Source organism: Periophthalmus magnuspinnatus, chromosome 7 (genome assembly GCF_009829125.3).
Source record: "Periophthalmus magnuspinnatus isolate fPerMag1 chromosome 7, fPerMag1.2.pri, whole genome shotgun sequence".
Taxonomy (NCBI): Eukaryota; Metazoa; Chordata; class Actinopteri; order Gobiiformes; family Gobiidae; genus Periophthalmus; species Periophthalmus magnuspinnatus.
This window is the reverse complement of record NC_047132.1, coordinates 20,698,148-20,710,180: the sequence shown is the minus strand read 5'-3', so window position 1 is coordinate 20,710,180 and position 12,033 is coordinate 20,698,148. Positions and strand designations below refer to the sequence as shown.

At 38.2% G+C, this 12,033-nt stretch overlaps 1 protein-coding gene across 1 annotated transcript in view; it reads right to left on the bottom strand.

Moving 5' to 3' along the window:
- Nucleotides 1-12,033, bottom strand: part of ctnnbl1 (catenin, beta like 1) — a 49,070-nt gene that overhangs the window by 22,263 nt on the left and 14,774 nt on the right. Inside the window, exons 11-12 of the mRNA XM_033969870.2 lie at nucleotides 11,032-11,213; nucleotides 661-758 (exon numbers count right to left, since the gene is read on the bottom strand). Coding sequence (XP_033825761.1) covers nucleotides 661-758; nucleotides 11,032-11,213 — 280 coding nt within the window. The remainder of the gene's footprint in view (nucleotides 1-660; nucleotides 759-11,031; nucleotides 11,214-12,033) is intronic.

Sequence of the window (12,033 nt, the reverse complement as noted above, 5' to 3'; positions counted from 1 at the left end):
GGGAAAGGGTTAGGGAGCCATTTTTTAACTTTACTACACCAGAGTTATCCAGAAATTGTGAAGCTAGGTATTGAATTCAAAGCTTAATCTTTTAATACATTTAGGTTTCAGTATTTATTTTCAATGCATTATTTTAGTAGTGACAATTTAAAACAAATGAAATTCTTGGAATTCTTACCCTACCCAATTTTCCTGCCTCTAACACATACAGTTTTAAGTACAATATTACAAACAGCAGCCTGTTATATCATTCATAAACATCCATCCATCCACTTTCTTCCACTTATCCGGGGCCGGGTCGTGGGGGCAGCAGAGACTCCCAGACTTCCCCCCACCCCAGACACGTCCTCCAGCTCCTCCGGTGGGACCCCAAGGCGTTCCCTGGCCAGCCGAGAGACATAGTCCCTCCAGCGTGTCCTGGGTTTTCCCCGGGGCCTCCTCCCGGTGGGACATGCCCAGAACGCCTCCCTAGGGAGCCGATGAGAGCCAATGCCCGAGCCACCTCAGCTGGCTCAGCATTCATAAACAGGTTCATTTTAAGTAAGTTCAGTTTTTCATTTAAGTCAATTTTCATTTTAATTGAATAAGTTTATTATCTACGGAGGCCATTCAATTAAAAATATAATAATGTGAATAAATCATATAGAAACAGATACACACCTTCTCACAGTCATTCTCAGTGAACTTGGTGAGCAGTCTGCTTCTCTGTTGAGACTTGAGGTTCCGCAGCATAGAGGCAATGATGGAGCACACATGCTCTGTGGAAAAATAAACAAAAATCAAGGTACAATTCCTGATCCAAAAACATTAGGCTTTGGACACTAGTGGAATTGTTCATAGAGGTCCAACACTCTGTGAAAGAACGGATCGATTAGCACTGGAACATTTGTAATTACAGCACGCAGGCTGCAGATCCTTTTACAGTCAGTGCACACAACAAACCAGAGAGATACTAATGAAATTTAGAAATCAATTACACTTTAAGTGCTGCAGCTAAATGTGTAGATAAATATATGCAGGCTGTGGTTACATTTCTGTAGGTATGAGGAGATTGGCTGTCGCAGCACCAGTGGAATTAGTGAGGAGAAACATTAATTATCAGCATTAGGAATCAGAGCTGGCCATCTCCATCCAGTGATCTATCCTTATTAGCCTTCTGTAAAATACAATTATTATATCAAAAATGACAGTAGAAAAGTTTCAAATTTGTGAAAATAAATAAATTAATAGTAATAATGATAAATTAGTTCATAGTAATCCAGCGTTTCCCCAAGGTTTGCTGGTTTGGCAGAGAGGTTTGGCCATGTACGTGCACGCGTACAATCATGTACTTGTGCACATTGGCTGGAGAAAAGAATATACCTGAGTATTAAATAGATTCATAATTAATTATCATTTATTTTACTGTTACATTTACATTTATTTATATTAGGTTAAAAACAGTTTAATGGCTGAAAAACACCTTATAAGGATACTTTCAGAAATTCATTAAATTATCTTATAGTTTGTTTACTTTCATATTATGGCCTTAATCATTTGCAGTAATGTTTTCAGAAATTATAATAATAACGGCTTACACTTGTAATGCGCTTTACAGGCTTGTCAAAGCCTCTCAAAGCCTATCATTCGAGCACACACCACTTTCATACTAGGCAATGTGGGTGAAGTGTCTTGCCTAAGAACACAACTTGGTCCAAGTGGGACTCGATCCTCCGACCTTCGGGTTGGGGGACCAACACTCTAACCACTGAGCCACAAATTATGACCTAATACAGTTATTTGTGGTGTGATTCTGAATAAAAGTCACAGGAGCAAGCCTCACTCTTTATCCTTTCAGTGCTTTATAACCCGTGCACAGACAGTATCATTTGTTTGACAGATAAATTGATTGCTCTAACAGGCTTATTTAAACTAGTAGGTTTGGCTAGCATTTTGGTTACTTACGATGTGCCACTAAGCATTAATATACATTTTATTATCATCTACAAACTGTAGTATAACTTACTCCTGAGCTGGGACAGTTTCTGCATCTGTCTCTGTCAAGTTTACAGTGCAGTCTGTGGCCAGGGCAGAACAGACCACGACATAGCACAAAACGCAGACCGGGCCACTGAAGAATGGATTGCAATGGACAGGCAATGTATGACAGAAAATACGGACTGGATTTATATTAATGCAGTAGTTTCTTATGGAGCAGCGGAACGAGTTTGGACGCTCATTTTGATGATACGTGTTAGCCCCGTATGATTTGGTTGACAGGACGGGGGCACTGTTGGCGGGGCAAGGTGCCCTGCTAATATAATAGTAGGGTAAACACTGCAATTAAAAGAAGTAGACCATCATTAGTACTGTTTTATAGCTAGACCTGATAGACCTTATGGTTAGTTTAAAAATGATCTCACAGCAGTGGTACAATTAATAACAAAAACAAGTTAGTCAAAGCTAAACTGTATTTTAGAAAAGTATCTGTTACAACTCCATAGTCTCTCTCGTATTGTCTTGTGTAGAACAAGGCTCGTTGCTTTCACTGAGGTAACCTTGTTAAACCTTTTCTGCCTGAGTGAAATTCATAGTCCCCTCTCAATAGCACAAGGCCACTGTAAAGTCCAATATTTATTTTTCTGTGATTCCGAGGAGACAATGGACTGCACACACAGGAAGCACAATATGACATTGTAAAATCTCAGGATAGACACAGTCAGGGAAAATGTAATTGGGCTTTATCAACAACAGGTCAATATTCTCTCTCAACAAGGCTTTGCAGTTGCTAGGCAACAGGCATAGAGGAATCAATCCCATTTCTGCTTTTTAAAAGGGGTCGTGTTTGCTGTCAGCTGCTTTTGTGTGATCCCATACGACCCACAGAGTCCTTCCTCAGCACTCGAGAGCAAAAGGAATCGACGCTAAAGCACCTGCTAAACCGTCTGCTAAACCTCCACACACTCTGCAAATATACACCAACACAACAGAATAAAGGGTATCGTTCTGAGTGCAAACATGTACAGCAAGACAAGACGTGAGGGACCCTGAGCTGTCAAAGCAGGCAAGAAGTCTGAAAATATTGGGCTGTTTTAATCAACAGAGGGCCTCTCTTAGAAAATTCAGACAGACAAGGCCCTTTACCCATTATAAGTTTCAGTATTCAGCACCAGCTATCTTTCCAATCTCAGACAATGCGCCACATGTCAAATAAGGACAGTTTATAATATTTCCTGTGTTGGACAATTCCAAAATTCCTTGTGAACCACAGTATTTCCCATACACTTTGACACAAGACTAACTGCCATTTCCAAAAGGATGCTACTTTATCATCCTCATCGGGCAGTAATTGATGTCACCAACTCACCGGTCTGTAGGGGTCTATTGATCTGCAGGGACTGTTTTGTGCACAGAGCAGAAAATGGAACAGTATCTGCTCTGACCACATTTGTGACGCTGGACTATAGAGCATTTATCAGCACAAAATGAAGAGACAGCGCCAAATGTTGTTACATTCCTTAGAAACACATATGACCTTTAGAACTTAATAAGAGAAAATATACTATACAGTGGTCCCTCGTTTATCGTGGGGGTTATGTTCCAAACATAACCTGCAATAAGCGAAATCCGCTTTATAATTATTATATACTTTAAGGCTGTAAAACCCCTCTCCACACACTTTATACACGTTTCTCAGTCAGGCATTAACATTTTCTCATATTTCTCTCTTGTTTGCTTTTTTTTTTTTTTTTTTTTTTTATCGACAAAGGTTTGAACTTTGAGAGTGTTTACAGTACAGTATAGTATTTGCTTTTGTTCTATAAATAAAAATGAGAGCTTTTAGAAATACTGTAACAAATTTATTTTTTTACAGTACAATGGTTACAACCGTTCTTGCGTCCTTGTTAAAACTTATTGCTGCTATCGTCCTTATGTTATTTTTCCCATTCTCTATGTCGAGTTTACATTCAAAGTCTCTAGTGGACACGCATCTTGGCCACGCTGCATTTCTGTGGCGCGTTTTAAAGCGTCAGAGTGGCTCAAATCTGGCGTTGAACCAGCCCGTCTTGAGCCTTCAGGCACCACACGCTCTGTTCGCGTGTCCAAAAGCTGAAAAAGCTGAACTTCTTGGCGTTTGATTGGTTGACGCCGCACATCGGAGACTACGCTCCAGTGACAAGGCGACGCCACTATCCAGAACAAGTGGAAAGACATCAGCCACAAACTAGCAGCAACTTAATTATGCTGGGCGCACCGGCTAGTTTAAAGGCTCGTCACAGACCCAGACACGCCGCTGCAGAGCTGATCACCTCTTTTGATGGGTTTTATGTAATAATAAATACACTAAATTCACTCTCTCAACCTGGTCTGCAGCATTCACAAAGACACAGGGAAACAAAACATCGAAAGGCACTCGCAGACCGCAACGCACGCCCTGGACACGCGTCAAGATGACGTGCGTCCACAGTGTCCATGATGCGCATCTGAGGCGTTTGTCCTCAAATGTAAAGACGTCCAACTAGTGGCATCCAACTAGTGGCTTCCAACGTGTTCTTGATGCCCCGGTGTTTCAGAGTCACACTGCTAGCATCAAACATTTATGTAAATTTGGCTGAACGCATTCTGTACTGTACAGGAGACACGGTACGTCCCTTAGCCAATCAGGACACAATGTGCCTTGATACACTGTAAAAAAAAAAAAAAGCATGCAAAATTGCACAAAAAAAGATCTGTGAAATAGCGAGACCGCAAAAAGTGAACCGTGATATAGCGAGGGACGACTGTATATGTATTGATTTTACTATAATCACACTCGAGATTTCACTGCTCAAACCTTGACTATGACCACCATCATAAATCCAGTGTAATGCAAGGCCGGTCTACGTGATATGTGAGGAGTCACATATTATTTCAATTCCACATTTATCATTAATAATTATTAATCTCATTCTTGTAAAGAGGGGACTTGGTTTCAATCTCCCTCACAGCAGAGGTTGGAATTGGGTCCTTGGACCTAACATCAGACTTGTGTGTTATGTCAAGTCAGAAAACAAGCACCAAGGGCAAAAACACCTTAGTCACAGTAATAGTTATAACATTAAGAAAAATGTGAAATAATTTAAACCTGGATATTGCAGTTATAGTGCTTTTACATTTTTATTATTATTGGGGAGCAACAGTTGCTCTTTATCTGTGGTTCAAGCACTAGACATTGTGTCCGTTTAAAGGCCAATCTGTGACCATATTGCATGTCATCATTTATACTGTATTAATTTTTGCCAGTTCCACAGAGGAGCAAATAGTGTTAAGAAGAAAGCCCCAAGTTAACATGTAAGTCAAATAGAAAGCACTGAGCTCAGCACCTAGGACAACACAAAACATGAGCTGACTCACACTCCATTTTCTGTAACAATCCATTTTCTGTACATCATGTTTTAACAAGGTTCAGCTTCCAACACGGCTGTATTGGAAGCTGAATCTCTCACAGCCGCTCTCATCTGCATTAGCCTTTAGCATTCAGCTAACTGTTTACAAATGTTAGCCTTCAATCATCCTCTATGATCAACCATTTGCCTCGTCTCTGCCTCAAGGGGATCCATAGAACCCAGTTAACATGCAAATGACTGGCCTGGGATATTGACAGCTGAAGAAAGCAGGGGAACAGTAGGTAGTGGAGAGAGTGACAGATAGGCCCTCTGTGAGCAATCAGCCGCAAAGACATCTAGGAATGTGAGAAACAGCGAAATGTCACTGAATTATAAGTATGTATTAATGTTGCAGATGAGTTTAATAATTGTATGTTTTTAAAATGGAGAAAAAAATTGACAATTCTCGCCCAACCCTATTTTATAATCATTAAAAAGGGTTATCATTTTGTTAATTTACCTCAAACGTAGCTATTTCTGTATCTTCTAAATGTATCAGAATTATTTCAACCATTATTAATCATTATACAAATGTTATATGTTATACAAGTTAGATCATTAGATCTGAAATAAAGTACTCCAGTGAATGCTACGAAATGTTCAACTTGTTTTATAACTTAGCATTCTGCGTTTTCAACCACCGCAATATTAAAATTTGTCGATAAAATCCTCTCCATACATCAGAAGGCCTGCAGCATATTTCATTAGAGCCTTGTCTTAACAGAGAAAAGAACATGATCAATCCCTGGCAAAGGGAGATGCCAAACGTGAACGCCATGTTAATTAGATGCTTCTTTACACAGGGATCTCACAGCAAATCTCTTGCCTCCCAAAAAACCCACCAATATAGGATTATGCAGCATGACTCTGACAATGCAGATTGCAATCAATCTTGAGTGTTGTAAAATGTTACTGATCTGAAGTTGTGCCACTGGGGTTACTGGCTTTGATCAAATGTTTTTTACATGTTTCTTGCCCTCAGCTCAGACCCAGGCATTAATGTTTCATCCTTTGTAAAGATATAGGCATATTTTATATTCCATAGGAGTGCAAAACACAAACCCCTTTATTACTGTTAATGATATACAGAATTGAGCAGGAGGGGTGTACTGAACTGGAGCAACTTTGGTATTGAGATGCAGTGGTATATTGACTATGTAAATGTAATACATAAATTATAAAAATGTTTTAAAAAATGAATTTACATATGCCAAATTTAAATAATAGTCATGAACGTCAGCATTGTATGTTATTGGAACTTGTAGGGCCTTGACCCATGGGACGGCCTTTGATCAAATACAAGAATGTGGTTTGATTTTGCGCTTCCCGCTCAGATATGGACATAACATTTCATCATTAATTTCAGATAAGTACTCTTCTCAAATGCTTCACTCATTTCACGCTCCGTGGTCATGCTTTGTAACTGTCTATTAAATCTTATCAGAGAGAGGTGGGGACAAAGTAATGAAAAACGTAGAATGAAAAAGTAAATCAAAGCACTTAATATAATGAGATCTTGCATCAGAAATTATAGATCTGGAGTGAAAACTAATCTCAACTGTATCCATTAACAAAATAGTTTTATGAAAGCTTGCCAGGTTAAATCTACTTTTGCAGCCTTTATTTAGTCTAGTTGCCTGGCAAGTCCAGAATGATATCTTTGTATTTTTTTATACAAGGCATATGAGTCTCCCACTCCCACTCCCCTCCATCACACCTTGAGCTAGGATCAAATATGAATCACAACCATGAAGTCAGATTTTTTTGTTTTTTTCAGTGACACATGTAACACAAAGAAGCTCACCTGTTACATATCATTTTTAATAAAATTACATTTTTCTCACTTCAGATTAACAGAATGTAGTGCTTTTCTCATTGATTCTGTAGAAATCTGCAATGTTTTTCAGTCTCCTGTGATATATTTTTCTTTCTTTCTTTTTTATCATAAGCAGAGCAGAGTGACCATGTGTGTCCCTGATTGGTTAATACAACTGTCAATCACGTCCATCTGAACTTGGGAGATTCAGCGGTGACCAAACACATCTTTGTAAAGCATTGGCGTTGGAGAAGTATGTACTTGGGTACCCGGGATACAATAATATACTGAATCTCTTGCTGCTTTTACTAGATAAAGTACACAGGTGCATTGTTGACCTAGACCATAAAGTAAGTAAATTAAAACTGCAAACTACTCCTAAATGATTATTGTGGTGTAATGTGAGAGCATATGGCACCACTACTGTGCAAGATCTGCCTTAAAAGGGTTTCATACCACTAGAGACCAATGCGGTATTTTCACAGGCTACTTCAGCTTCCAATTCGCTTTTGCAAGTCTAATTTCCCCCTTTAGGCAAAAACACAAAGTTCCAGCAGCATTACAAGACTCTGAGCAGAATTTCAAGGTTTAGCATTCATCCTTGATAAGGCCAAGCACTACACCCAGAGCTGTTAGTGTAGTGCCAAAATAAACTAATAGGAAAGTCTCCATGTTTGATCCCTGTGCATACTCTGCTCCCAGTCTCCTTGCTGGATAAACAAACAAACACGGCGCACTTATCAAGGAGGTAGGACACGTGACTACTGCCTTGCCTTGTAAATCAAATGTTGACTTCTGCTCCCTCCTGCATCATTAACTTCCTAAATATAACCACCAACTGCAAACACAGTATTTCCATCAATCACGCACAATTTGGTAAGAGAAGAGACCAATGTGATTTAGATGACTTAGATTTAGGGGTGGGAAATATTGACAAAAATTTACATCTCAATGTTTATTTTGGCAACACTAGCCACAAAGTGATCTTGTCTGTGCATGTTTGGGAGATTAAACTGCAAGATTCTGTTATTTTTATTCCATCAGCCATTTTTTTGATTTTTAAATAGTTTGTTGTGCTACACCAATTGTAGTTGGCACTTTGATTTAGGAATAATCCCATTAATTTTAATGGAGAAACAGAACAATGCTGCATTTAAAATATATAAAATAGGTTGATTTGTGTAAAATGTTCAATGTTCATGTGTACCAACAAGTCAACAATGCACAGTTTCTCCGTGCACATTGAAAATGGCATCGTAGTCTGTATACAACATATTTGCTGTTGAGATCACAACTGCAGTGATATTGGCAGCGTTCGTGGCAACTTTCTGAATAAGTTCAATATCACATTTACCTTTGTCACCTCTACTTGGATTGCCTAGATACATTTTGGTATCAATACTGCAAAATTAACATACAGAAAAGACGCTGCTGAAACTTGGTTTCTCAATATGAACTGTGAAGAACAAATAAAGTTACTAAAAATTTTCTTGTATTTCAAAAGACTGTTACCCAACAACTGGAATGTATCAAGAGAATCTTTACAGACATAAATCTAAAACAATAACAAATACCAGTTTCTAATTTTGTCAATTTTGGCAAGAGCATAACCCAATGAAGTAGCAAGGTGAACATCAGAATATCTATCAGATGATAATATGCTAGGTATATTAGATTCCCTTACTTATGCCCACTGCAAATGTCTATTAGTTAGAATGAGTTTTGAATGCTAATGTGCTCTAGCAATTCTGGCCTATTTGTGCTGCATCAGTTACAGAAAGGATTTAGAAGACACAAAGACAAAATGTATGAGGAGGAGGACAGAGGAAGAGGAGGATGGAGGAGTCTCTGAAGCCTAATTACTTATGTTTGAAGCGCCTGATAGTTAATTAATCTACAGTGCTATTGTGTTATTGTAGAGGAGCACTTGATTGGCTGAGTTTTCAATTAGCGGGCTAACGGAGTGGGAGGGACCGCTCAATGTATTATGACACACATCTCAATCCGCCAATAGCACTGAGGCCAATCAATGCATGATAATGGAAAATCCTGTACAGACTGGCTGAATAAGAAGAAAGACATTTTTAAATTACGGATGTTTAAGAATTCAACAATTTTCATACACTGAATAGCATATGAAAAACCTGGGTAGCTTGGTATCTAATGGGATTTCTTTTTGGGTCAACAAATAACATGATTAATTGATTATAAGTGATTACTGAACAGCTGTACAATTTGAAGTGTAACTGAGGATGCTTATTAGAATATGTGTGATTCCATAAAAAAACAAAAAACTTTTCTAAAACATTATTCATTATATGATTTTGGCGTAAAACATATTACTTTATAAATAGAACAGGGATAAAATTTGGTTTAAAACACCCATGTATTTGACCAAAGAATATTGTATGTAATCAGCTCGTGAGGTCAAAATAAGTCAGCTGTGTGCTCTCTGCATCTTGTTAGAAAGCACTTTAGATAGCACTTAGTTGCTGATAGCTTTACTGCCACAACTTTATCTCTGAAAGTTGTGAAAAGCACTTAAATTGTGAATACCGGTAATTAGGATGCTTGGAATGCATAAGGTAAGTGAGAAATAATTTGGACCACTGCAAGCCATTTAAAATGAACTAGACCTGCTTTTCAACATTTTAAGACAGTGAAAATCAGGTACAGCCCCTTTAAAATAATGTTACAAATCAATGATGTTGCTTATTCAAATGCTTTGCTTGTTCACAGATAGTGATATTTCAAAAGGTCATTGTTGGACCATATGCATCTGTAAGGCAAGTAACATATGATATTGAAAAATTCCAGGCCGTTTCATCGCGTAAACATTTTTCACTGGCTTCTCAGTATCAGAATTTTTGAAACTTCACTAACATCTGCCTTCCTTACGTCCAATAGCATTATTCCAAACAGGGACTCTCTACTCTCTCTGTATGTCGGTGTTAATTAAAGGCTGTCCGGTTCCAGTGGACTCCTCATGCATGCTGTGGAGAACAAATTGTCCTCCATTGTGCTGTGGCTCTCCCAGGGACAGGACAAATTAACCTTTGACCTCTTCCAGCAGCAGCAGGAAGGCACTTCCAGATAAGCTGTCCCAACAGTTAAACCAGGACATAGAACAAGACAGGATTTGGACACTTATCCAGAGCTGTCCATATCTGTGGTATCAGCCAACTACAGCCTTGTACTGGCGCTATTTCTGCATATTTCATTGTTAGAATCATGTTGTTTTGAGAAAGACAACATGGATCCCCATCACTTTAACTCATTTTATATTATTCTAAGATATGTTTAGCCTACTTTTACTTCAAAAGGTTGATGGGCAACAATGGTACAGGTACTGCTCATCCAAAAGGAAGATTGACATTTTGAATCCCACTGTAGTGTAAATGAGTTACTAGTGAAAGATCAAGATGCCATTGGTACAAAAAGGCAAGCATATCTCGGTTATTCTGTCCCAGGGCAGCTGTGACTACAGAAGTCTTGCCATCTACATAATGGCAATATTTTTGAGCTTTTCTAAAATAAACATTTTAAAATGTGCTTCAGCCCAAAAAAATAAGAGGTTCTGGAACTGAGCCCACAAAATCAATCAAGATGAGACTGATAGTATAAACTGACAGGACACGGAGGCAGCAAACCGTGATACAAGCAGATTAGAGCGTGTCTGAGAGAGGAGAGCTTGACTCTACTGCGTGAAAGAAGGTGGGAGAGCCAGGAGTGACCCCTCGGTAACAGTTATAATAATCACATTGATTAGACCGGCCCTCTGAGCAATCTGATATCAAAATTATGGCTGACCTTCATGCTCCTTCTCTGACGTCCCAGTTTTCTTCATCTTTTTGGGGGTTTTCATGAAAAGAGGGAAGATGGTTCTCAGGCCCAGGATGTCCACAAACTTATGGCAGTTATCAGCACCCTCTGGTCCTATCATACCGTGGTCTAGGACTTTCAGAGCACTGGTCCGGGACATTTTCTTTTCTCTGAGGATTGAGAAATACAAATATGATGAAACTTTCTTTTTTTTTTTTTTATTAAACCAAAATATAGCAATTATAGCAATGATTTTAGTAGCCAACAAGTCTGTGATTAATATTTTCCATTAGTTAACCAAACAATTATTTTAATTAAATATTTTGTTGTTTTTATTTTTTTCCTTTGTTTTAGCAAGACCCACCTTTACTGATTTAGCTATGATTTACTGTTTTAGGGGTTAATTAGTATAATTTTATGAACACTGGTAAGGCATTATTATTTGGTTGTTTTTAATGGTTTTCCCTGCAGCACTTTGGAAACATTTTAGTTTATAAAATGTGCCATATAAATAAACTGGATTGGATTATTGTACATTGGAAAATTTTACAAATGCAATTTAACCAGTTTAATGGGTAAAATATGCTTAAAAGAAGCTTCTTGGTAGAAAATATTTACAAATTAAGAAAAACATCACACACACACACACACACACACACACACAATACAAACAGTTAAAGAGGGGATATTTTGTTAATTTTTTTTTTTTTAGCTTTCTACTATGTTATAATGTTGTTTCCTCATTAAAAACATGCCTGAAGAGGTTTTATATGTCATCCATGCACAATTATTTATACATATAAAAGAAGTCATACAAAACTTTGTAAACCTGATATGATGTGCAGTTTCATTAACAAGATGCACAGCAATTGTGTTGTGATAGTGCTATGAAGGGGGAGTGACTTAACGCAGGGAGCAAAGGGAGGGGGGACTCAGAGCATCAGAAAAGAAAGTGCAACTTGTTAATGACTTGTTTTTGGTTACTATAGC